Source organism: Gopherus evgoodei, chromosome 6 (assembly GCF_007399415.2).
Source record: "Gopherus evgoodei ecotype Sinaloan lineage chromosome 6, rGopEvg1_v1.p, whole genome shotgun sequence".
Classification (NCBI taxonomy): domain Eukaryota; kingdom Metazoa; phylum Chordata; order Testudines; family Testudinidae; genus Gopherus; species Gopherus evgoodei.
In genome coordinates, this window is record NC_044327.1 from 120,815,678 (window position 1) to 120,841,346 (window position 25,669).

The 25,669-nt window shown below is 42.4% G+C and overlaps 1 protein-coding gene across 2 annotated transcripts in view; it reads left to right on the forward strand.

Annotated features, from left to right (window-relative positions):
* The window catches only part of MYO5B (myosin VB), a 350,195-nt gene that overhangs the window by 128,550 nt on the left and 195,976 nt on the right, over window positions 1-25,669 (forward strand). For both annotated transcript variants that reach the window (XM_030566990.1, XM_030566991.1), the window contains exon 4: window positions 602-746. In XM_030566990.1, the coding sequence (XP_030422850.1) occupies window positions 602-746 (145 nt within the window). The remainder of the gene's footprint in view (window positions 1-601; window positions 747-25,669) is intronic.

A 25,669-nucleotide genomic window follows, 5' to 3' on the forward strand; every position in this document is an offset into this window, starting at 1 on the left:
TTGATATCTCCCCCCATGCTCCCAATATGGATAAGATGACAGGATGGGGTAGGGTGCCATGTTTTTGGATGACTGTGGTTCCTAAGCCCAATGGTGTGATTTTTATGATGAAGTGAGCAGTCTGGATTTTCTACAGGAAGGCAAAGAGGAAGTTTTTAAAGATTTTTAATTCAGATCTTTCATGTTCCTTCAACATGATTTGTGCATTTAATTTCTGTTAATCTTACGGTTTTGCATTTTCATCTGAAGTCCAGAAACCAAAATATTTTGAGTCCAGTGGATGTTCAATTATGTGGATATGGTTTATCCAGGGCAGCATCTTTCAACTTTTTTGGGTGGGAAAATGCCAAAAGGGCCTACTTCATATGATGGACTTATATTCATGTCATATATTTAATGCTCCTCTTCCATAGCTTAATGTGAGTTGTTCTTTCCACCAGTGCATTGACCATTTCTCCGAGATTCAAACAAAAGCTGATGTAAGAACCTGGACTCTTTATTCTATGCATTTTTTTGAATCTCCTTGTATTTATGAAAAGGTTATAAACTATTGTGACTTTGTTTTAATTCTCATGTCTGCATGTTTGTCTGTTTTATTTAGGTATTGTGCTTGTTGCCATTAACCCATATGAACAACTGCCAATCTATGAACAAGATGTCATCTATGCATATAGTGGCCAAAACATGGGGGACATGGATCCTCACATATTTGCAGTGGCAGAAGAAGCCTACAAGCAAATGGCTAGGTGGGTGATATGTTGGTTAAGAGGCTTACGCTCGGAACCATGGCTGTTCTTCCTTTGTGATGGTGAAGATTATATAATTTCAGTGAAAAATAGTGTAATTTTATGGAGGACAAGGCAAAATTTTGCATCTCAGCTAGGAAGAAAACCCTGTGCAATATCTAGGCCTTTTATCTTCATGAACCCAACAGAAAAGGAAAACTTACCTTGAGGGTCTTATGCCTCTCCAAAGTGGGGTGTACCACACATTTTCTGCTCCCAAACTCTTCCCAGCAGTCTTTCAGCAGTCCTCTGATCTGTGAGGATTCCAACTCTTTAGAAGTTTAGAATATCCTGGTTCCTGTGGCGGCATCCTATTTGGTTGTCTGCCTGACGCCCAGTACACATTGTGGTACAACAACTTTCACTGGTCCCTAGCAGTTGTGGCAGCTTCAATAAACAAGTATTTCAGAATACCTTTTAAATCAACTTTGCTGAGTCTGTAAATGACCTCAGACTGTGCTGAGTGGAGTTGTATGTCAGACTGCAGCTCCATCCCATGTAGACAGTTAGGTAGTGATGAGACACTGTAGGGCAGCCCACTAGTTCACGAGGTCATTGGGAACCTATACATTTTTTACAGCTGTGGTTGATGCTAGAATCTGAGGTCATGTTGCCACTATGTAAGCACAGCTCAAGTGACTAGGGTGACCAGACATCCCGATAACAGGGGCTTTATCTTACATATGCAACTATACCTCCAAAAAAAGTGTCCTGATTCTCCACGCTTGCTACCTGGTCACTTTAGGAGTGAGTTCATACAAGGACACTCAAATATCAATAAATAACATGGAGCAATCAGACTTGTACTGGTTAAATAATCTGGCCGGGGCCAAAAACAATTTTAACCATACATATTGGAACCTGTATGCCAAGTAGCGTTTAAAAAATCCACAAGTGCTTTCATGTATTTATGAAATGTCTTGCCTAGCCCTTCTTCAGCAGTGATCTAACAGTGCATATCAGTGGTTTATTGTGTTTTTACCATTGGTATTCTTTATATGGCAGCTCTATCATCACTGCTGCAAAACAAGGATTGCAGTCTATGAGCCAAATTCAGACCCCTAACAAGCCTGTGCAGCTCCACTGGCTTAAATGGAATTTTACCCACCCATTCCAGGTCTGAACCTGGCCTATTGTATTCAAACTCAGCAGAATTTTTGAGTATTGCCTTTTTTGAGAGACAGGAGTCTATGCACCTGTTCAGTCTCTAATAAGTGAACATAAGAATGTCCATACTGGATGAGACCAAAGGTCCATCTAGCCCAGTATCCTGTCTTCCAACAGCGGCCAATGTCAGGTAAGAGCCTGCATAAGTGTTTAATGCCTGCTTGCTTCAGTCTTCACTAAAAAAGGTTAATGGTGACCAGATATTCAACACAATTAATATTAGCAACAAGGGAGGAAGGAGCACAAGCCAAAATAGGATAAAGAATATTTAGCTAAATTGAGTGTATTTGAGTTGGCAGGACCTGATGAAATCCATCCTAGGGTACATAAGGAACTAGCTCAAGCAATCTCAAAACTGCTAGCAATTATCTTCGAGAACTCATGAAGGATTGGTAAGGTCCTAGAAGATCAGAGAAGGGCGAACACAGTAACTCTCTTTAAAAAGGGGAACAAAGAGGGCCTGGGGAATTATAGACCAGTCAACCTAACTTTAATAAATTTGTTCCAGTATCTTTCCAGGTATTGAACGATCAGTTTGTAAGCACCCAGTGGATAATGGGATTATAAGGAATTTCCTTCTCTGTCAGACCTAGTGGATGAGGGGAAGCAGTAGACAGAATTAAGGCCGTGACTTCTGTGACTTTCCATTACCTCCGTGAATTTTGCAGCGCTGGTTCAGCTGACCCCAGGACCACCCCAGCAGCTGGGGAAGCCCAGGGGCCAGCCACATCGGCTGCTGCTCTGGCAGCCCCCGTCAGAAGGTCCCCTGCCCTGCAGCAGTCATCTTCAGGAGTGCCCTCCTCCCAGCAGGTAAGATTTAGTCACAGGTATTTTTAGTAAAAGTCATGGACAGGTCATGGGGCCATGACTTTTTTTTATTGCCTCTGACCTGTCCATGACTTTTATTAAAAATATCTATGACTAAAACATAGCCTTAGACATGATATATCTTGATTTTAGTGAGGCTTCTGCACTGTCCCACATGACATTCTTGTAAGCAAACCAGTAAATGTGGTCTAAACGAAATTACTACAAGGTGGGTGTGCAACTGGTTGAAAAAAAACATATTCAGCATAATTATCAATGATTTGCTATCAAACTAGGGGGAGGGGCATCTAGTGGGGTCCTACAGGGTCAGTCCATGTACTTGGATAATGGGAGTGGAGACTGTGCCTATAAAAATTGCAGGTGACACCAAACTGGAAGGGGATAGGATTAGAATTCTAAATGATCTTGAGAAATTGGAGAATGGGTCTGAAAGCAACAAAATGAAATTCAATAAAGACAAGTGGAAAATACGACACTTAAGAAGAAAAAATTGAATGTACAGCTACAAAATGGGAAATAACTGGGAAATAACATAATAAATGTAATGCTGTTGCTAGAAAGGCTAAATGTTCTGAAGTTTTATTAATAGGAGTGTTGTATGTAAGACACAGGAGGTAATTGTCCCACTGGTAAGGCAATAGCTGGAGTACTGTGTCCAATTCTGGGTGTCAGACTTCAGGAAAGATGTGAATAAATTGGAGAGAGTCCAGAGGAGAGCAACAAAAGTGATAAAAGTTTTAGCAATCCTGACCTATGAGGAAAGATTGTAAAAAACACAAACTGGGCATCTTTAGACTTGAGAAGAGAAGCCTGAGGGGGCACTTGATAAGTTTTCAAGCATGTGAAGGGCTGTTATCAAGTGTTTTCCATGTCCACTGGCTGTAGGACAAGAAGTAATGGGTTTAATCTGCAGCAAGAGAGGTTTAGGTTAGATATTTAGAAAATTTTTCTAACAACTGTATAAGGGTAGTTAAGCTCTGGAACAGGCTTCTAAGGGAGGCTGTGGAATCCCCATCATTGGAGATTTTTGAGAACAGATTAGACAAACACTTTCCAGGGGTGTTCTACGTTTACTTGGCCCTGCCTCATGGCAGGGGGTCACAGTTATATTAACTTGATGCCATTTTAAGACTTCCCAGAAAGCATCTGATATTGCCTGTGTTTTATCTGCTGGTCGTAGTTCTGAAAGATTTAAACCAGATCTGGTCATGTTTTTTTCTCACTAGCTGAGGCAGTCAAGTGTTTATCCTGAGCAGCTTTACAGGAAAGTTATGAGACCAAAGTGTGAAAAATAAAATATTATGTCAAACCTAAAGATGCTCCATTTACAACACTGGTGAGCTCTGCTGTACAAAGCTACTGCAGTTAACAGCAGCTCTTATTTGTGGTCATGATGGAATATGGAGCTTCTGTGCTCCCCATAGCCGAGCCTGAGTAACCTTGTTGCGACCATTATATAATAATGACTTTTTTGGACTTTTTATTTGGTATTCTGGAAGATAAAGGTGTTGCTGGTGTCAGTGTGCAAAGAAACTGTTGTTTCCCAGTCAAGGATGGTTGCCTGTTACAAATTCAGCACAATAACAGTCTGTACGTGAGAAGATACTGAAAGTACAGAGGGGAAAAGCCATCCCAGACTTAGGCCATGTCTACATCTAAAATTTTGCAGCGCTGGTAGTTACAGCTGTATTAGTACAGCTGTATAGGGCCAGCGCTGCAGAGTGGCCACACTTACAGCAACCAGCGCTGCAAGTGGTGTTAGATGTGGCCACACTGCAGCGCTGTTGGGCGGCTTCAAGGGGGGGTTCGGGGAACGGGAGAGCAAACCGGGAAAGGAGACCAGCTTCGCCGCGGTTTGCTCTCGCGTTCCCGAACCCCCTGCAAACCGCAGGGAAGGAGACCTGCTTGCTCGGGGAACGGGAGAGCAAACCGCGGCGAAGCTGGTCTCCTTTCCCGGTTTGCTCTCGCGTTCCCGGAGCCACCCAGCAAACCGCAGGGAAGGAGACCTGCTTGCTCGGGGTTCCGGGAACGAGAGAGCAAACCGGGAAAGGAGACCAGCTTCGCCGCGGTTTGCTCTCGCGTTCCCGGAGCCACCCAGCAAACTGCAGGGAAGGAGACCTGCTTGCTCGGGGTTCCGTGAACGAGAGAGCAAACCGGGAAAGGAGACCCGCTTCGCCGCGGTTTGCTCTCGCGTTCCCGAACCCCCTGCAAACCGCAGGGAAGGAGACCTGCTTGCTCGGGGAACGGGAGAGCAAACCGCGGCGAAGCTGGTCTCCTTTCCCGGTTTGCTCTCGCGTTCCCGGAGCCACCCAGCAAACCGCAGGGAAGGAGACCTGCTTGCTCGGGGCTCCGGGAACTAGAGAGCAAACCGGGAAAGGAGACCCGCTTCGCCGCGGTTTGCTCTCGCGTTCCCGAACCCCCTGCAAACAGCAGGGAAGGAGACCTGCTTGCTCAGGGAACGGGAGAGCAAACCGCGGCGAAGCTGGTCTCCTTTCCCGGTTTGCTCTCTCGTTCCCCGAACCGCCGAGCAAGCGGTTCTCCTTCCCTGCGGTTTGCAGGGTGGCTCCGGGAACGAGAGAGCAAACCGCGGCAAAGCTGGTCTCCTTTCCCGGTTTGCTCTCTCGTTCCCGGAACCCCGAGCAAGCAGGTAAGGAGAACCGCTTGCTCGGCGGTTCGGGGAACGAGAGAGCAAACCGGGAAAGGAGACCAGCTTCGCCGCGGTTTGCTCTCTCGTTCCCGGAACCCCGAGCAAGCAGGTCTCCTTCCCTGCGGTTTGCAGGGTGGCTCCGGGAACGCGAGAGCAAACCGCGGCAAAGCTGGTCTCCTTTCCCGGTTTGCTCTCTCGTTCCCCGAACCGCCGAGCAAGCGGTTCTCCTTACCTGCTTGCTCGGGGTTCCGGGAACGAGAGAGCAAACCGGGAAAGGAGATCAGCTTGATTACCAGAGGCTTCCTCCTTCCACGGAGGTCAAGAAAAGCGCTGGTAAGTGTTTACATTGGATTACCAGCGCTGGATCACCAGCGCTGGATCCTCTACACCCGAGACAAAACGGGAGTACGGCCAGCGCTGCAAACAGGGAGTTGCAGCGCTGGTGATGCCCTGCAGATGTGTACACCTTCAAAGTTGCAGCGCTGTAACTCCCTCACCAGCGCTGCAACTTTCTGATGTAGACAAGCCCTTATTTGCTACTTCACTGCCTTTACCATTCTGCTGGCTTCAGTGGGAATCTGTATGTTAAGCCATAATGTTGCAGTGACCAAGGAGAAAAAGAGATGTACTGTACTTAGCTTAAAACAGTAGGAAAGCTTTGTTCAGTTTTTTAACTGTGGACCTCCAGAGGTAAAAGTATGAGCTGCTACGGCTGGAGCAAAAAGGAGCCAAGACTCTGTAGCAACGTCTGTCCTCTGTGGATCACCACAATGAGGGGGCTGTAACATGCACACTCACCCACGGGTTACATATACTCTCAGCTGTTTTGGCTACAAAAGCAATTCCCAATCTTTCTGTGTGTGCTCAGAGCCAACCTTCCTGTGCACTGAGGTGTAGCTGTGATCTACAAGAGTGTTTTTGGTGCTTGTTAATGCCCAGGTGCTCCGAGCCTCAATCCGTTCCTATTTAAAGCACAGGCACCATGTCTCCAAATGTTCTGAATAGCACCAAGCACATCACTGACTCTCCACGGAGATGAGAGGTTTAATGCTTCTGAAGTGCAGTGGACATGAAGAGCCCTATAGAAATGCTAAGCAGCAGCTGTAGCACGCTGACCTGATCTTGTGAATGCCATGGACTCTTCTGGCAAGGTTCACAGATGTACTTAATGGCAATTATTCAAAATCTGGATAGTCCCTTGTGACAGTGGCCCCTCCACCTTTCCAGACTACTGTACCCCTTTCGGGATTTGTCTTGTGTACCCCCAAGTTTCACCTCATTTATAAACTACTTGCTTACAAAATCAGACACAAAAGGATGCACACAAAAAAGTGTCACAGCAGACGATTACTGAAAAATTGCTGACTTTCTCATTTTTACTATATAATAAACTAAATCAGCTGGAATATAAATATTGGACTGAAATGTAGCGAGCAGTATAAACTAGTCATTGTATGAAATTGACAGCAGGTGGTTGTAGTGTTTTTTTGTTTTATTTTATTATTTTTTTAAACCAGATGTGACCTTCTGGTCCTTGGCAAGGAGGAAGAGTAGTCTTCTCTGCTGTGGAGTTCTGGAAACTTACAGGGTTTGGAGTTTTCAGGGGTGGCACTCTGTGGTTGGTCTTGACTCTAGACAGAAGAGAGAAGTTTGGAGGAAATGGAGATAAGCCTTCAGAGTGTGACACACATTTGGTACTATAGGGCACCTCAGTTCAGCAGAGCACTTAAATATATGCTGAACGGTAAGCTTGCATTTAAGTGCATCCCTACTGAGTGGACCAAGACTGGACTGACACATATACTTAAAATGAAGCAAAGCATGTAGTCTAAACAAGCTGAATCATGCTCAGATATTCAAGTATTCATTGCCATGTATAAGTAAATAGCCACTGTTGCTTGAGATTGACCAAAGATTGTTCCAGTTAGGTAGAAGCGCCACACATGATATTAGAACTGGGCACAAAGTTTAGTGATTCTTTTTTAAATGACCAGCTGTTAGGATAAAACACTGCAGTGTTTTGGCAAGCCTAAAGAGCACTGAATGATGACAATGCGAGTGCTCATTTTGTGCATCTTTGTTGTTGCAATGCCCAGGTCCTAATGATTTGTATGAAAAATATTGACACTATTAGCTCATGTCCTGCAGAACTATTTGGGTAAGGTTTTAAAACTTTTGGGAAATAATAACAAACAGATTTATGTCTATATTTCTACTCATGAAACAAATCCGGGCTGACTTGTTGCTTCAGCCACAAACTGCTGAGCCAGTCATAACAATGGCGTGAGGACTGCTCTAGTGAACATCCTGCACTCATGCTGAACACTGGATTATACAGGCATTACAGCTTCAGTGCAAGCATCCATGTAAGTGAATATAAGCATCCTTGCATACCAATGCAGAGTACTGGGAATTGTGGCCCTTTACGACGGCCTGGAAACATTGTTATGTTTTCCAGAGAAAAATGTTTTGTCGAAATGGTAATTTTTTTTGCAGAAATGTACGTGTTTCAATGAAAATCTTTTTGAAAAAGGTTCCCCAGGTCCAGGATGGAATTTCTGGATGGGGGAAAAATGGAGCGATTCTGGAATAGCCAATAGCTTGGTGGCTAGGGCATTTGCCTGGAATGTGAGACCCAGGTTCAAGTCCTTGCTCTGTCTGATTTGGGACTTGAACCTGGGTCTTCCACATCCCAAGCAAATCCCATGATCACTGGGGTATTGGCTGTTCTTATTCTTTCACTGTTCTGCTTTGGAACAAAACCAAACTTCAAAACAGTGACATTTTTCACAAAAAGGAATTGCTGTTTTCCAGCCAACCCTAGTTAGCATCATTCTGAAGAACTGTGCTTCAACATAGTTTACTCGACAGCTGCAAACAGCTTTCCTGGCCATTATAGACTGGGTCTGTGGGTTTACCCGAGAGAGCATTTTTAAAATGTGTGAAATTTTGCCCAGGTTCTGCACATAATCCACCCTGAGGCAGAGTTTTATTTTTATGCTGTCATGCCTACAATGATGCTCTGCTGTTCTGCTTTTGTTCATGTGTGTTGGGATGCGAGGCTTGGTTTTGTTTTGTTTGTTAAAAAGAAAGATTCTAAACTGGAAACGCTACTGTGTAAAAATGGCAGCATGCATTTCACTGTTTTGTATCTGAATCACTTCAAATTGTGTCAGTGAAGAAATAAAAGATGATTATTCCAGATTTTGCTCAGTTCTGCAAACACCACAAGGGGGCTAGTTTTTTTTCTGCTGGGTAGTGTTTGGATCACCTATTCTCAAGAGCAAAGTTTCAACAGTTGGAACCTGGCTAGCAATACTGTTGATTGATGTTACGTTGAAAATAGAATCCAGCTCAGTCCGCCATAGCTGTGTTGTTCTGTAGTGCAAACAATAGTGTAAAAAGTAGTAAAAACTTAGTTTGGTCAGTTAAAGTGATCTGAGGGTGAAAGCTCAGCTAGGGTGACCAGACAGCAAATATGAAAAATCGGGACAGAGGGTCGGGGGCAATAGGAGCCTATATAAGAAAATCAGGACTGTCCCTATAAAATCAGGACATCTGGTCGCTCTAGGCTCAGCATCTTTGAAAATTAAGCCCCTATTTAAGTTATTTCATTTTGGGCACCAACAACTGAGACAGCCGAGATCATCAGTCACTTCTGAAAAAATTGTCTCTTTATTGTACAGCATGTTTCAGCTGAGAAACTCAGTGGTTTCAAGATGTTATTTCTCAGTATACCTCTAATATGGCAGTGTACCAGCCAATGATTGACTGCACTAGGTGTGATAGACAGAGAAGCCAGGAGGCCTGACTCTAATCACTAGAAACCTGCCTTCCTGTGTTAAGTATATAGGCTTTGACTGGTGCCCCTATAATTTTGTGCTGCTTAAACCGTGTAAGCTTTGAAATTTTCTCTTTGCAAAGGGACATCAGAATAACAACCTTCAAACAATTCAAAACGATACCCGCTATTTGGAACTACTTTTTATGTTCTTTATCTTGGGCTGACATTATAGTAATTGCAGACTTAGAAACAAAAGAGAGGGACTCTAAAATTGCACCACAGGACCATTTAAAGTGTGTGTTTTGGAGGCGAGAGGTTATTTGATTGAAACGTGCCTGGGAGTAAGTGCACTGTGGGTCTTTTAAAATGTAACTAATGTAACTAATCATATTTTAAAAAGCTTTCGGAGGTGCTTGATGTTCTGAAAAATTTGAACCTTGGAAGTTTCTTTTTTCCTCCCTCTAGCAGCATAAGGACCATGATGAAGTTATATAACAAGTTTACTCATTATGGTTGCATGTTTGATAGGATAGGGACTCCAATGTGTTGGGGCCTGCAGCAGTCAGACAAACCACTCGGGCATTTGCATGCCAATGTGGAGCCCTCCTCAGGTCTAGTGGGACTTGCAAGAGTGCAGAGTTCTACCCATGCAGATCAGCTTGCAGGATGCCAGCCTGAACATCTGTTATAATCTGGTCTATTTATTAATAAGCTGCTATTCTTTCGATGTCATGGATATAAAATGCTTAACTTGTCAAAAGTCTGCAATGGATGGAGATTCAAATTGAGACTAGACGATTACAACACTTACACTATGTCTACACTACGAGCTTGGGTGTGATTCCCTGCTCATGTACACGTACTCGTGCGTGATGGCTAGCATGAGCATAAATAGTGGGATAGCCACCATAGCCCAAGTAGCAACACCAGTGGCATGGCATAGCTGTTCCAAGTTCATACTGGCAAGGTTCAGCTGCTTGTGCCACTGTGGTTGAGCTAGTGCGAGTACGTGTATGTGACCTGGGAATCACACCCCAAGCTCGGACTGTAGATGTAGCCTCGGACAAAGTCACTGACGTGAGGTGATCAAACCTGCACAACATCTGAAAGGGGAAGCGCTGTGCCATAGATAGGTCTGGCTCCTTTGAGAGAGAGTGGTCCAAAGCCCACCTGTGACTAGTCACCACATTGTCAGGCCTAATGAGGGATAGCTGGCCTTTATAAAGGTCATTGGGGAAGCTCCATGGAGAGGTAATGAGAAAAAAGCCACTATAGGCCAGAAGGACTCTGGCAGGAGCCCAGGATGGGCTTGGAGAGAAGGAATTAGAGAGAGAAAGAAAAGAATCCCACAAAGGTTCCCCAGAAAAGGGCAGAAATGGGGGTAAAAGGCTGGGGATCCTAGATAACACTGCACCTAGCCCAGGTAGGGTGAACGAGTTTGTGTATTGTGAGGGCATGATGTAAAGCTGTATGAAGCCCAGGTGGGCTAGAGGATGTTCTGTATCTAATTGCTCTGAGGGAGAAGATAAAAAGGCAAAGTCTGGAAAAGAGAGGCCTGGATCACACCTTGGCTGGGAAGGAGCAGGCTAGCAGCCAGGAGGGGTGCTTGAGAGCCAGTGACTGTGACACTCTCTCTAACATATTGGATTTTTATAAATAGAGATGGTTGACATTTTTCAAAAATTCAAAATCTCTATGGAAACTTTTCAATTTTTTTTTCCAAGAAAGGGTCTCAACATAATTTTTTTTGACCAGCTCTAGTAAGTACATTAGAAAGTAAAGGACATGTGCTTGGATTTCCAAAATACTGGAGGGTAAGAGAAACAAAAATGATGGTGGGTGGGTATGGTGGGGCATGGAGAGTTTAAGGCAATTTTTATTCTAGGTTAAAAACTGGTGGAGTGATAGGAAACCGTTGTAGTGATCAGATGGCCGTTGGAGTGCAAAGGTGTTAACAGTGGATAAATATTGGGACCAGTGTTATGAATTTATATTGTTGCAGGGCTACCATATGGTGCTGCGTTATAGTCTTACGACTTGGTGTGTGAGCAAGTTTTTAGTCTTGGGAGAAATGTACTGTTTGTTTTTTCTCTGTTGTAGTTTCTGTGGGGGAGCTGTGGCAAGCAGCAAGGAGGTATACTTTTTCCCTTAAACTTTCTAACTAAAATCAATTCTTGATGCTTCCTGGAAAACAGGCATTGGTTTCGGGCAAAGTTCCTTGAAAGAGGGTATTTCTTGAGTGCTGCTTGTAACCACTTCTGTTTGAGGACTGATGTACGTGTTCAAATAGAACAAGAATATAATCTGCTGTCATTGATTTATTCTCCAGTCAGATGCTGATGGTTAAAGTCCTGACATCTGCTCCTTCAAGCAGTGAGACTAATATATACTAACCATATTGAGAAGGAAATGGAAAGTGAGTTGGAGAAGTTTGCTGTTAACACTTGTTATTTTGCTTAGTAAAAGCTATGCTGGATGATGAAACTTTTGAAGGATTTAAATGTATTGAGGCAATTCACCTGCAGGGCAGAAGATTAAATTCAACCTGGATAAAGCGTATAGGCAAAAACAGTACAAACTGATCTCATGCTGATAGACTCTCTAAACTTTGAGGGTCCTCTGAGAGCAAACACTTAAGAGTCTTTTATAGAGAGACCAATTAAAGAAGCCTGCTAAGCATGCAGCAGTTTTTTAAAGGCAAATAGGGATGCTTGGGTTGTAGGAGAAAGGGATGGAATACAATACAGAATGTATAATGACCTATCAAAGAGCGCTATACCTTCATGCTGAAAACAGGCTCCCATCTTCTTTGGATTGTCTCACTTTAGGTGATATAATGGAGATTGAGAAGTCTAGTGAAGGTCATTGAAGGTAGCTTAATGGATTACAGGACATTGAGAGACTGCAAAAGGTGGTATTAGGGTAAGAAGAATTGGAGGCAATTCAATATTTTATCTTATTTGTGCCAGTATTTTATAATACACAACCATTGCACAAAGTCTAGGCATGCGGACAGAATTTACAACATACGTTAATGTACAAGAAGAGGTAACATAGACCTACCTTCTGCCTACACCCCTCATACTACTACAGCTAATACTAGTAATAGAACACAACATCAGCAAGCATCTTCCACTGCAGAGGGGAAGAGGTCCATTTCTATCTGCCCCATTCACTGGCAAATTTATGAATGAGCAGCAAGTACCCTGAAGGCCACCAAGCTAGGCTCTGTTGGAACAGTAAGCAGAGTGAAGGGAGTTCTGACCTCTAGGGCCTTCCCTGGAGAATGCCCTGCCTTTGCAAACTGAGTTTAAAATCTGGGACCTGTCAAGAAGAGTGGTGCAATGGTCCATTGTTGGGAGCATTCACAGGAAGGGGAGTGGTCTTGTAAGTAGCCAGGAGTTAAGACAAAATAGATGAGAAGGCACCTAAATCTTGCCACCTTCAGGCCATGTTACAAAACTTATCACTGCGGGAACGGCTTCCCCAGATGATGGAGCCGAAGAGTCCAACAGTGTTCACATGGAAAACCATTTGACATCTAGATCAGGGGTAGGCAACCTATGGCACAGGTGCCAAAGGCGGCACACAAGCTGATTTTCAGTGGCACGCATGCTGCCCAGATCCTGGCTACTAGTCTGGGGGGCTCTGCGTTTTAATTTAATTTTAAATGAAGCTTCTTAAATATTTTAAAAGCCTTATTTACTTTACATACAACAATAATTTAGTTATGTATTATAGACTTATAGAAAGAGACCTTCTAAAAATGTTAAAATGTATTACTGGTATGTGAAACCTTAAATTAGAGTGAATAAATGAATACTCAACACACCACTTCTGAAAGGTTGCCAACCCCTGATCTAGAACAAGAGAAGGGAAGAGGATTTGAATCCTCCTTTGGAGAAAACTCAGACATGTAACGATCCCATAATATAACGGTGATGGATTCTTTAGAAATGTTGATGGATGCAGTGTGAAAATAAGGGAATACTCAGCTGGTGAAAAGTGTGCTAATTTAAGACACATACACAGCACATAGTTAACTTATGGGATTTGTTGCTAATGGAAGACATGGAGTCCAGTGCTGTGGCTGGTTTTATGAGAGGCGTGGGCGATTTTATGGTCATTACTAATAATTGTTGTTCTGCTGTCCTAAGATATTGCCATAACCGTTTAACACTTCAAGACAAACTAATTGTCTGCAGGTGCAGAAGATTCTCTAATCCCATCTTCTGCCTCCACCCTCTTCTAATATGGAGCATTGCTAACTTGGCTAGATGAATTAGGGCTTGGTCTCTTTGCCTTTCGCTGAAGCATCAGACATTTGCTCCTGATGGAAACACGATACAAGGTTAGATAAACCAGCAATCTAATTCAGTGTGACACATCCTTTGTTCCCTAAGCATCAAAGTCACTGGGCAAACCAAAACTGCTTTGTATGCGCTGCATACCCACAAGAAAAGTGTTTGAATTGCATTTTTTCCCCTTGGGAGAATAAATATATGTAGAAAATTCCAGTGTTTCAGCTGTTGATTCACATGTTACAGGGAAAGTTTGCTGTTTCCTGTCTGGTTCAGGAAATGTGAAAAGGGGTGGAATTTCTTAAATTAAGAAAGCTACTCGCATTGTACTCTCAAGCTTGTTCAATTGATGCATGCAGAGAGCTCCCATTAATGTTAATAGGACTTGTATGAACTGTACACAGGGGAGATACTCTATTTCTTAGGGCTCTATCCCAACACGTTGCTGATAAAGACTGTCACTCCTCTCCACCTCTTGAATCCCTGTATTGGCTCTTATCATATAGAAATATAAGGCTGCAACTCTGACCCCCTGCCATGAGGCAGGATCAAGTAAATGTAGAACACCCCTGAAAGGTGTTTGTCTAACCTGTTCTTAAAAATCTCCAATGATGAGGATTCTACAACCTCCCTTGGAAGCCTATTCCCGAACTTTTAACTACCCTTATAGTTAGAAAGTTTCTCACCTATAAACTAAATCTCTTTGCAGATTAAGCCCATTACATCCTGTCCTACCTTCAGTGAACATGGAGAATAATTGATCACTGTCCTCTTTATAACAGCCCTTTTAACATATTTGAAGATTGTCATCAATCTTGATCACTTTCTATATCACACTCAGTCTCCTGGGGTGAAATCCTGGTCCTATGGAAGTCAATGGCAAAATTCCCATTGACTTCAACAGGCCAAGATTTCACCTCTCATTCTTATATGCCTTCTTGTACTCTATGCTCTGCTAGTTCAATTCACCTTAATTCGTTGTCTCCTCCCACAAACTGTTCTTCACCTTTTTTCATGCTGTATGGAACATCCTCCTTGATCGTATATTGAAGCAGAGAGGCAGCCCTGCTCTAGTAGAAGGTTGAATATCACTTTCTTTTTAAGGGTTGGCCAGTGCTAGGATGACCAGACAGCAAGTGTGAAAAATTGGGATGGAGGGGGTAATAGGAGCCTATATAAGAAAAAGAAGACCCAACAATCGGGCCTGTCCCTATAAAATCAGGACATCTGGTCACCCTAGCCAGTGGTACTGGAACTAGGAGGTACTACTGCACTCCCTGGATTGAAGTAATAATAACATTCACCAGAAACATGGTTTCCATCATCAGCACCCCTGGGATTGCTGATTTTTAGGGATGTAAAATCCATGTGCTTAGTTGAATTGTCTTGAGATTTGCTTTGCTCTATGGGAGGTGCAGGGTAGGGTTATTGTGTGTGTGGGGGGGTAGGGTTAGTGATCCTGAGTCCCGGTCTCGTGCTCTAGTTTCAAGGCCATATTGCCTCCCAAAATAAATGATACTTTGCATAGAAAATAGATGCTTATCTCAGTATCCTGATTCTAGAGAGTGTGTGTGTGTGTGTGTGTGTGTGTGTGTGTGTGTGTGTGTGTGTGTGTGTGTGTGTGTGTGTGTGTGTGTGTGTGTGTGTGTAAAAAAAAATATAAAATCCCATAACTGCCACATACTGGGGCAAATATTGAAGTAGGTTCCCCTTCTGCTATAAAGCAGTACAAACCGTGAACACCATCTGCATATAGCAGCTTTTGTACAGCACAAGGTGAAGACTGTGTTTGGGATTAATCTCATTTTGCTCCAGTGAATGAGTGACCCTCAAAGAGATTGCGCTAACGGTTTGTAAATAGGATTTCACAAGTAAGGCTGCAAAATTTCTCATTGCCTTTTAAAAAAAAATTATTTCCATGTGTTATGCTTAATAAAATGCAAAATTAAATACATGCCTCTAGCACTGAATGCTCAACTACCAGATGTAATGGAGTGATGTGGGCAACACCCTCTGGAGCAGCTTGCTCTTCTCTCTTTCAAAAGAGCTCTCGCTTCCACACAGGTTTGTGTCTACTCATTGGAGGAGTAGAATAAGGACCAGCAGAACTTCTGCTCCTGGCTCATAAAAGATGGACAGTAGGGTTGTTCCTCCAGAGCAATAAAGTCAAAGGGTAATAAAATGTAGTATAAGTAAAATCTCACCTAGATATGCATATCCACCTATGCATTTCCAGATTGGAGGGAAATACAATAATATAACGTGCATTGCTAAAATGTTCTGAATATGCTATGCTTACAATCTGTGCAAAATGAAAAGAGATGCGGGGGTGCCAAATATGCCCCAGATAAATACAATAAACATAATAAACTTCTTTTTCAAGTACAAGGAGCAGACTAGTAACAGACAATTCCATTAGAATATGCAAACAAAACCTTTAGAAGTAGCTGAAAGGCTAAATACAGTGCTGTATTATGTTGTTGTTTTGTAGTATGTACATCAGACTGATACGCAGCTGGTGTGCTGATAACATTGCCTATCACCTGGAACAATATCATCTCACTGTTTCTTTGTGCTCCCCCATCTGTCTATATCTGTCTGTTATCTTTTAGATTGTAAGGTGTCTGGGCAGGAACCATCTTTTTGTTCTGTGTGTGTATAAAGCTTAGCTTAGCGGGGTTCTGGTCCATGGCTAGGGCTCCTGGATGCAACAGTAATTCAAATTAGTAATACTTAGGATAGATGCAAGACTTTTTCAAAACTGTTTTCCACGTTAAAATAAAAATGATTTGGCCCACGTAAACCTCAAACTAATGGTAGAAAAAATACTTTGCATTTCTGTAGTGTCTTTCACTGAAGGATTTCAAACTGCTTAATAAACACTATCCTTCGTGACACTTCTATGACAGGAGGGTAAGTATTTTACAGATGGAAAAATAGAGGCACAAAGAGGTTAAGGGACTTGCCAAAAGACATATGGAGTGTCAGTGGCATAACCAGAATTAGAACTAGATCCCTTTATTTCCAGATTCATGGTCTAACCACCAGATAGTGCTCTCTCTCCAGATCCATTTGGATTATACAGTAGGAACATCTGGTTAAGAAAACATGGGCCAACGTGATTCTGTTTTTTAAACCTGCAACAAAAACTCACCCTCACATGAGAAGTTAGAAATAAATGAGAAGAGATTTGTTAATGCAAAATGTTGCAAACTCAGTGTTTACTGTGATTTCACTCCTGATCTGTATAGATTAAAATGCCTTTAGCTCATCATATGCATGGGTCCCACTAAACATACTTCATAGCAAAAAATTATATACAGGACAAAAAGTGGCTATAATTGGCATTTCAAGTGGGATACAGTCTATGGTTACATACAGTTGTGGGAGTTATTGAAATGACAATGAAAAGAGTTTTTGGTTTGCCCTCTAGGCTTGCTTTCCTCCTGTGAAGGTACAACCCAGTGTGTTAAGGATTTCGTCACAGCCTTTCTTCCAGCACCTATTTCCTGTAGTAGAAATAGAAACTAGAAATGCAAAAGAGAAGTTTACTAACATGATCCAAACTGAAAATAATTTTGCAAGTTAAACTCCAGCATTGATCTGCAGTCTAGTCATTGGTAATGCTAGTTATTGCAAAATATGCAATGAAAGGCAAACACCCAACTGTCTATTGTACCCTGTGGTAGGCTTCCGAAAATGGAAGCTGCAGGGAAATAACTTGTATCCTCATAGAATCATAGGGTTGGAAGGGACCTCAGAAGGTCATCTAGTCCAACCCCCTGCTCAAAGCAGGACCAATCCCTAGACAGAATTTTACCCCAGTTCCCTAAATGGCCTCCTCAAGGATTGAACTCACAACCCTGGGTTTAGCAGGCCAATGCTCAAACCACTGAGCTATCCCTCCCCTATTGGACTGTAGTAAATTGTGAGGGGAGCTAAATTTGGACTTTGTTCCTGACACTAGCAACTTAAAAGCACTAAATTGCCTGAAATTGGTTGTGCTTTTAAATCAGTCACATTCTGTTATTACAGGAAATAACTGCACCCCAAATAGTAAATAACATCAGAAGTATTGCATCCTGAAATTCATACTACTAGCTTATATAGTATAGTTACTTGATCCTAGCAGAACAGAGCTATTCGTGTTGGGTATTTGTTAATAAGAATAATCTCCCAACAAGGAGTGCTTTGCCAGATGGTGGGGAAGAGAAAATGAATCTGGTTTCATATTGTTTTTTCATACTCAATCTACATCTCTACCCCGATATAAACGCTGTCCTCGGGAGCCAAAAAATCTTACGTTATAGGTGAAACCGCGTTATATCGAACTTGCTTTGATCCACCAGAGTGCGCAGCCTCACCCCCTCCGGAGCACTGCTTTACTACGTTGTTTCCAAATATGTGCTATGTCGGGTTGCGTTATATCGAGGTAGAGGTGAAACCTCATACAAAGTAACAAGTTCTGACCGTGCAGCTGATGAGCAAATGGAGTGACCACTCTGCACTCAAAAATAGCTCTTACAGCAGTGAATGCTCTGGGATATTTTGGAGGTAAGCTTTTGGCTGGGATATTAGGCTGATCCCCATGCTGTTGCATGGCCTCGTTAGTTTACATGTGGAGAGTCATCAAGATGAGGAAAAGTGACTCTGTGGCAGGCAGCAGTGGTTACAAACCCAAGTTATCTTAGATATGAGTGTTTCTAGTTGAGAGTCCTTGATATTACAATGTTGAGTGAACATAGTGTCCAAGATTATGGCACTGAAGGCACCATGCCCGTACATGGGTACAGCAGTCCTCTTCTATGCTATCAGATGCAGTATTAGGGCCTGGGTGGGGGGGCAAGGTTAATTCATAACATTTACTTATTTGTAATATGAGAGCAGTGAAAGAGAAAAAGCTTCTGTTCTTTGACAGAAATTCACATCTGTGTCATCACACACCAGAGGATTAAAACTATGCAGTGAAAGAAAGGGTATCATTTGGCAGGAAAATTAACCCCCGGGCAAAAATTCAAGAAGAATAAAATTGATACAACAAATACAATGGTTATGTATGAAAAGTGGAGAAATACTTTAGATTTGGCAGAATAGGGGTAGATAAATTTAGCCAAAACTAAACAAATTTGTGTACAGCATACAAAATTTACAGTCCGTTCTGATGCTTTTGCTGTTGAGATTTTTCCTGATATTTTTTTGCTGTTCTTCATTGCCAGTTGATCCAGTAAAAATTGCTTGTCTCATTCTGCTGCTGGGCATTTAAACATTTGATTTAACTTGGGACTTCGGAAAATTCTTACCTCTATAGGAGTCATGAGAGAGGTCATTCTTTAACTTTCCAGTGGAGTTATTTTAAACTCTAGCTAAAGAAGGATCAGAACTTCAGCCGTTCATCAGCCATCCGTGATCCCTAGAAATTATTTTCTGTGGATTTTGGATCTAATGAGACCTGGCTCCTTGGTCTTGGTGTTTGTAAAGCAAAAACAAAGAAGACCCCCCCCCCCCCGAGATCTTGCAAAACCCAAACCAATGCACAACTTTGTCCATTACTGCTTTTTAGAAAGGTAGCTGTCAGATAAGCATGTCAGTACCTGTGAGATACTAGACATGAGTTAAAAGGAGTTAGTCAATTTGTCTAATGGAGAGGGTAGATAAAGAGGAAGAAGAACGTAACAAAGGGAAGTCTAATGTTTTCTGAACAGCAGCAGCAGGCAAGTTTGTCCTAGCCCATCACTCAGTGGAATAAATTACATACCAAGACTCTATTAAAAACTTTATAATCACAGACCATGTAGTGCTCACTGATGCTCGGGATCTCCTATTAATAAGAGTCAAGACATGCGAAGAAAGCCAGGGAAGAAATATCAGATCAGTCAGAACATTCATTTCTGGCCACATGCTCAGACTTCTTCATATTGTTGACGTTTCTAGTGAATTCAATTGGGAGTAAGATGGGACAGGGATCAGAAATCTGAACTTGATCACGATACTTGTAAACCCAATTTCAAATATATTTAATTATATTTTTGTTAGGGATACCATACTTCAGAGCACTCTCATAGTAGCCTTATAAGCGCCACTTCAATATCATGAGAACGTTTGTATTACAAGACCATTTCTCTATGATGCCAAAGGGACTCCTGAAAAGGATGGACACAGATCAGTAGTTCACATAAACTCATTGTGTAATAAAGTGGAATAAGCAGGATTTCCCCACGATTAAAAGTTCCAAATGCCTGCACAAAGAAAGGCACCTTAATTAATTAATTAGCCCCATCTAGTAGGATTTCCATGGCTTTGTCTGGAAGGGTAACTGATCTGCCAGAGCTTCGTATGGAAATGCTTTGATATTTGCGGTGACATCTTAAGTGCACCGTGGTGGATTATTATTTTGGCGTATATGCTGTCAAAGGAATAAGAAGGCTAAGAAAAGACATGCATCATTTTTGCATGTTCAAGGTGTAGCTCTGGATAAAAAGATATGCGCTGTTTGTAATTTTTGTCTTGTGATTTGAGAAGGGTAAGTTACCATTCTGCAAGCTGAACTCTTATGTGGTACTACTGCCGCGTGTGTAATGAATTCTGAACTTGTGTTTTGTCATTCATTACACATGCACTGTGTGAATGTGGGGCCTGCTCCCATTGACTACAGGAACAGGATCAGGCACCATATTTTGGGTTCGAGACGTTGCTTCAATTTGGGGGCCACTGTGTGCCTATCAATACTACTGGATAAGGATGGAAGGACAGGTTATTACAGCCCATGTGACTTGTGTGCAGTACCCTAGACATCATAAGAGATCTATAGCAAACACTCTTAAGTCAACCAGACAGTCCAAATGCTTTTCAAGGACAACAGTTTATTTTCTCTAGCTCTGAGGGTCTATTTCTCCATTAATGTCTGTGGAGTTGACCACACAGCTCCACTGATGTATAATTGAACTAATCCTTGTGTAGAGGGTCAAAAAAAGGTCTGTGCATCACTCCAGTCCCATGTGAGTCCTCAAACTAAATGTTCCATAGGCCTTGTGCTGGCCCTCTGCATGTAGGGCAAATCACCTACAGAGACAAAGATGGTACATCTTATCGGGTGAGAGCAAAACACTAGCTAGACTGCATGAACTTGGCCCTTTTGGATTCATGGTCACCATTATATTTATATTGTCCCTTGCTTTGCCAGTGGGTAAAGAGAAATTCTTTTCGTCTGGTGTGGCTCACAGCTGTACGTGCCAATATTAGGTCAGACTGTTGGAAAACTGGATAGACACTCCCCAAACTGGTGGTGTATTCTACAATTAGATTTCACCAAACCAGTAACAAATGTGGACTCCTGGATCACTATATTAGCCTTACCATTGAGTCACAGGCAATCACCTTAAGCTCTCCAGCCAATCTTACCACTCAGACAAACTGGACTTAGTGATAAAAAGTTATTAAAAACAAAAACCACACGACATCAGGTTCTTCCAACCCCAAAGAGCCAGTCTCTTACCCCCAGGTCAAGGTGTACTTCAGATCTCACCAAAGACAATGCTGCAGCCAATCCTTTAGTAAATTGAACTAAAGATTTATTTATATAAGGGGGGAGAGAGAGAGAAAGAGAGTATTGAGAGGTTAAAGCAAATAAAATACATTACAACTGAATTACAGTTTGTAGTCCAAATGATGCAAAGATGTAATATCTGCTAGTTCTCCATAAGTTCTTCAGGGTTTCGCAAAATTGGTTTTGGCAATCTAGGTCCTTTCAGTTCAGAATTCATCAGTCCAGAGATAAAAAGGCTTGCTCCCAAGGCTGCTGCTTATAGTTGAAAACAATCTGACAAGTCTTTTCAGCACAGCATGGGCTCCTGCTTTACAGACAAAGTTGTGGGTTTCCCATTGTTGAATGTACAAACCCATGCTTTGAAGTTGAACGTTTTACTTCCTATGCATACCCAAGTAAGCCAGTTACAATGTTTTACATAATGTAATTGCCATTCGTTACAATAGGGGTGGATAAGTGGACCCATCACAAGTATCATTTATTAATATTCATGAAGTTTGGCACACTAAAATTCTCATCTCTATATTGAGAGGTTAATGAAGTACAAGGACAGCAATCACAGGAAACAAACAAGTGGGTACAATAACATTAGTATTTCCTTTTTGATCTTCGTGTTATCTATCACAGGGCATGTGTAATAGCAAATAAATAGGCTCTAGACAATCTTAACACTATAGTCACATTTTACCCTTGGATTGATTAAAACACATTACAATGCTTCTTGATATTCCTCTGAGATTCATACATAGGTGAATTGCCTGTTGCTTTACCTTGAGCTGATCTGCCAGCAACGCATCTTCATTTATATTTTGTCAAGAAAAAATATAGAGGGAAGGGGCTCTCTGCCCACCCCAGGGTTGAATGGAAAAGATTACATTTAATTGTAAAAGGCTTGAATGGTTAAAAAGGTGAATAAATTTTAAAGCCTGTTGCTAAATTAGCAGCTTCAAACAAGGAGAAGTGAATGATTTTAAATACTTTGATAATGGGGCTTGTTTTTGCATCAATCTTTACTGATGATAAACTTCCCTTCTGGTTTATGGGCAACATAAATCTGGCTTAAAGTTTAAGGCCAGAAGTGACCAACATGATCATCCTAGTCAGACCTCCTGCACATTGCAGGCCACAGAACCTCTAATAGACCCATCATCTCTGACTGAGTTACTGAAGTCCTCAAATTATGATTTAAACACTTCAAGTTACAGAGAATCCACCATTTATTCTAGTTTAAACCTGCAAGTGACCCATGCCCCATGTTGCAGAGGAAGGTGAAAAAAACCCCTAGGATCTCTGCCAATCTGACCAGGGGGAAAATTCCTTCTAGACCCCGAACATGGTGATCAGTTAGACCCCAAGCATGTCAACAAGACCTCCAGCCAGACACCTGGGAAAGATTTCTCTGTAGTAACTCAGAGCCCTACTCATCTACTGTTGCATCTCTGGCCAACAGGGATATTTGCTACAGGCAGTTGCTAGTGGGTGACATGCCATTGTAGCCAGTCTCATCATACCATTTCCTCCAAAAACATATGAAGCTCATTCTTGGAGCCAGTTAGGATTTTTCCCCCCAGTGATCCCTTGGAAGGCTGTTCCAGAACTTCACTCCTCTGATGGTTAGAAACCTTTGTCTAATTTCAAGCCTAAACTTGTTGATGGCCAGTTTATATCCATTTGTTCTTGTGTCCATGTTGGTGCTTAACTTTAACTCCTCTCCCTCTGGTATTTATCCCTCTGATATATTTATACAGAGCAATCATATGTTCCTTCAGCCTTGGTTAGGCTTAACAAGCCATGCTCTTTGAGTGTCCTCTCGTAAGGTAGGTTTTCAATTCCTCTGATCAGTTTCATAGCCCTTCTCTGCACGTGTTCCAGTTTGAATTCATCTTTCTTAAACATGGGAGACCAGAACTGAACACAGTATTCCAGATAAGGTGTCACCAGTGCCTTCTATAATGGTAATAACACTTCCCTATCCATACTGGGAATACCTCATCTGATGCATCCTAGGATTCCATTAGTCGTCTTCACTACTGCATCACATTGGTGGCTCATTGTCATCCTGCGATTGACCAATACATCCAGGTCTTTCTCATTCTGTCACTTCCAACTGATACATCCTCAGCTTATAGCAAAAAATTCTTCTTGTTAGTCCCTCAGTGCATGACTTGTTAGTTCCTAAGTGCAAACTTCATCCATTTTCTATTACTCCAGTTTTCAAGGTCATCCAAATCTTATATGCTATTCCGGTCCTCCTCCCAACTTTGTGTCATTTGCAAATTTTATTAGCACGCTCCCATTTTTTGTGCTAGGGTCATGAGGAACTCCATGAGTAACCTCCCTCCAGCCTGACAGTTCACCTTTTCTGTATGACCCATTGTCACCTTCCCTTTATCCAGTTCCTTATCCACCTTTAAGTTCTCATATTAATCTCCATCGTCTCCGATTTAGCTGATAATTTCCCATGTGGAACTGTTTCAAGTGCTTTACTGATATCTAGGTAGGTTAGATTTACTGCATTTCCTTTGTCTAGAAAATCAACTGTCTTCTCAAAGAGATCAGGTTGGTCTGGCATGATCTAACTTTTTTGTAAAATCATGGTGTATATTATCCTAATTACCTTTTACCTCCAGGTCCTTAACTAATTTCTCTTTCAATTTTTTTTTCCAGACCTTGCGTACAATTGAGGTAAAACTAATGTGCTTGCAGCTTCCTGTATCCCTTTAGTAGTTCTCATTGAGATTTATAACGTTTTCTGAGACACTGCATGGATTAGAGTGGAACAATGCTAAGAATCCGTGTGTTTCCTACATGATCACTTCTATCTGCCCACCAGAGGTGAAAGTGGGCTGGTACAATGTGCTGGTAAGAAGTGGTCGCCAGTATGGGCCCGTACACAGCCGAGCTTAAAGTGCTGCCCCTTTTGCCCCCTTCCCTGGACGCCAAGGGGGCGAGAGGAGGCAAAAGGGGGCAGCTTCCCTGGGGCCCAGTCATTTAAAAGGGCCTGGGGCTCCCGGCTGCCTCTGCAGTGGCTGGAACCCTGGGCCCTTTAAATCACTGCCAGAGCCCCAGGCGGCGCGAGCTGGGAAATGCGAAAGGGCTGGCTAGAGGAGGCTGGCCCCCAGCCCCGCCCCTTCTGCCCGAGGCCCTGGAGCTGGGCCCTCGTACCGAAAAAACTTTTAAGTTACTTTCACCCCTTCTGCCCACACAAATGAATGATTGGTCAGGCTTGAAATATCAGTAAGTCTAATCAGCTGCATTTGGCTATGAATCATTTTGGGATACTTTCCTGTGAAAGATAAGCAAGTAACATCCTCCGGTGCAGATACTATTACATTTCAGTCTTAGAAAACGTTACGCTTTAAGTATTTCATAGGTAATAGAGTGGCGACTGGTCCCTCCTCTCGCATAAAAGGACCTGCTAAAACCATTTTTATTAGCTGTTGGAGACCAGAATTTACTTTGCTGTAAAAAGTTGTCCTGCAACCCACAGCTGGTCTGCTCATTTCAGTGACAACAGGCATGATCAACCAAGCAAGGGTCAGTAGCCTGGTGGCAGTGCACTGCTGCCACGCAGTGGGATCAGAGTTTGGCTTCTGACCTCTGCCTTGAGGTCTTTGGGACAGAAGGCAGCAAGCCCAGCTCTTTAGGGAAGCGAGTGCTTACTGCAGCATAGCTCCCTTGGCTGACTGAAGCAGTAGCAGGGATGTGTGTTGTGGAGAGAGCTGCACCTGTGTCATTACAGTATGGAAACTTTGAGGTAGGGAGTGAAAAAAGTGGGGGAGATTCCATCAAACCTTCTGCCTCCATAGAGGATGTGCTAAGCAGCATTCTATTTTATGCTTGCGTAGCAATTTTCATCTTCAAAGCACTTTATAAACACTAATCCCCACAACGCCCTCAGGAGGGTAGGCAAGATCAACATGCCTCTGAAAAAAGCATTCACTCTCGGAATTGCAGCGTGTGTTTCCCATATAATACAGAGATGGTGACTTTTCTCTTACTCTGGTTGTCAGATTTGCTGTCCCTACACTCACTCAGAAGGGAATGAGTTGTCTGTATAGCATAACACTGTTTCGTGCTCAGTTTTCCTCAGATTGGAGGATGCCAGTGATTGTAAACTAGGTATCAGAGTGGTAGCCATGTTAATCTGTATCCACAAAAACAACGAGGAGTTCGGTGGCACCTTAAAGTCTAACCGATTTATTTGGGCATAAACTTTTGTGGGTAAAAAAACCCACTTCTTCAGGTGCATGGAGTGAAAGAAAATTTTTATACTAGAGAATGAATCTCGAGGTAAGAAGTAATGTTCTTGTTGCTAAAACACAGCTGGAAGTCAAAAATATGTCTTCTATTGCCCACTCTGCCATGGATTTCCTGTGGATACATGTCTGTATGTCTGTCTCTTTCTGTAAAAAGCAAAGGGACTAATAATACTTACCTTCAGTACAGGTGTTGTGTAGGTTAATATGTGAATGTTATCAAGCTGTTTGGGCAGAAGGATCTAGGTAAGTGTATAGTATTTGTCATTCTTGTGGTCACACTGGTAAATATTGCTGCATTTTGACAATTGCATCCCAAAGTATTAACTTGTGAATTGACAGGACTTATTTTGAT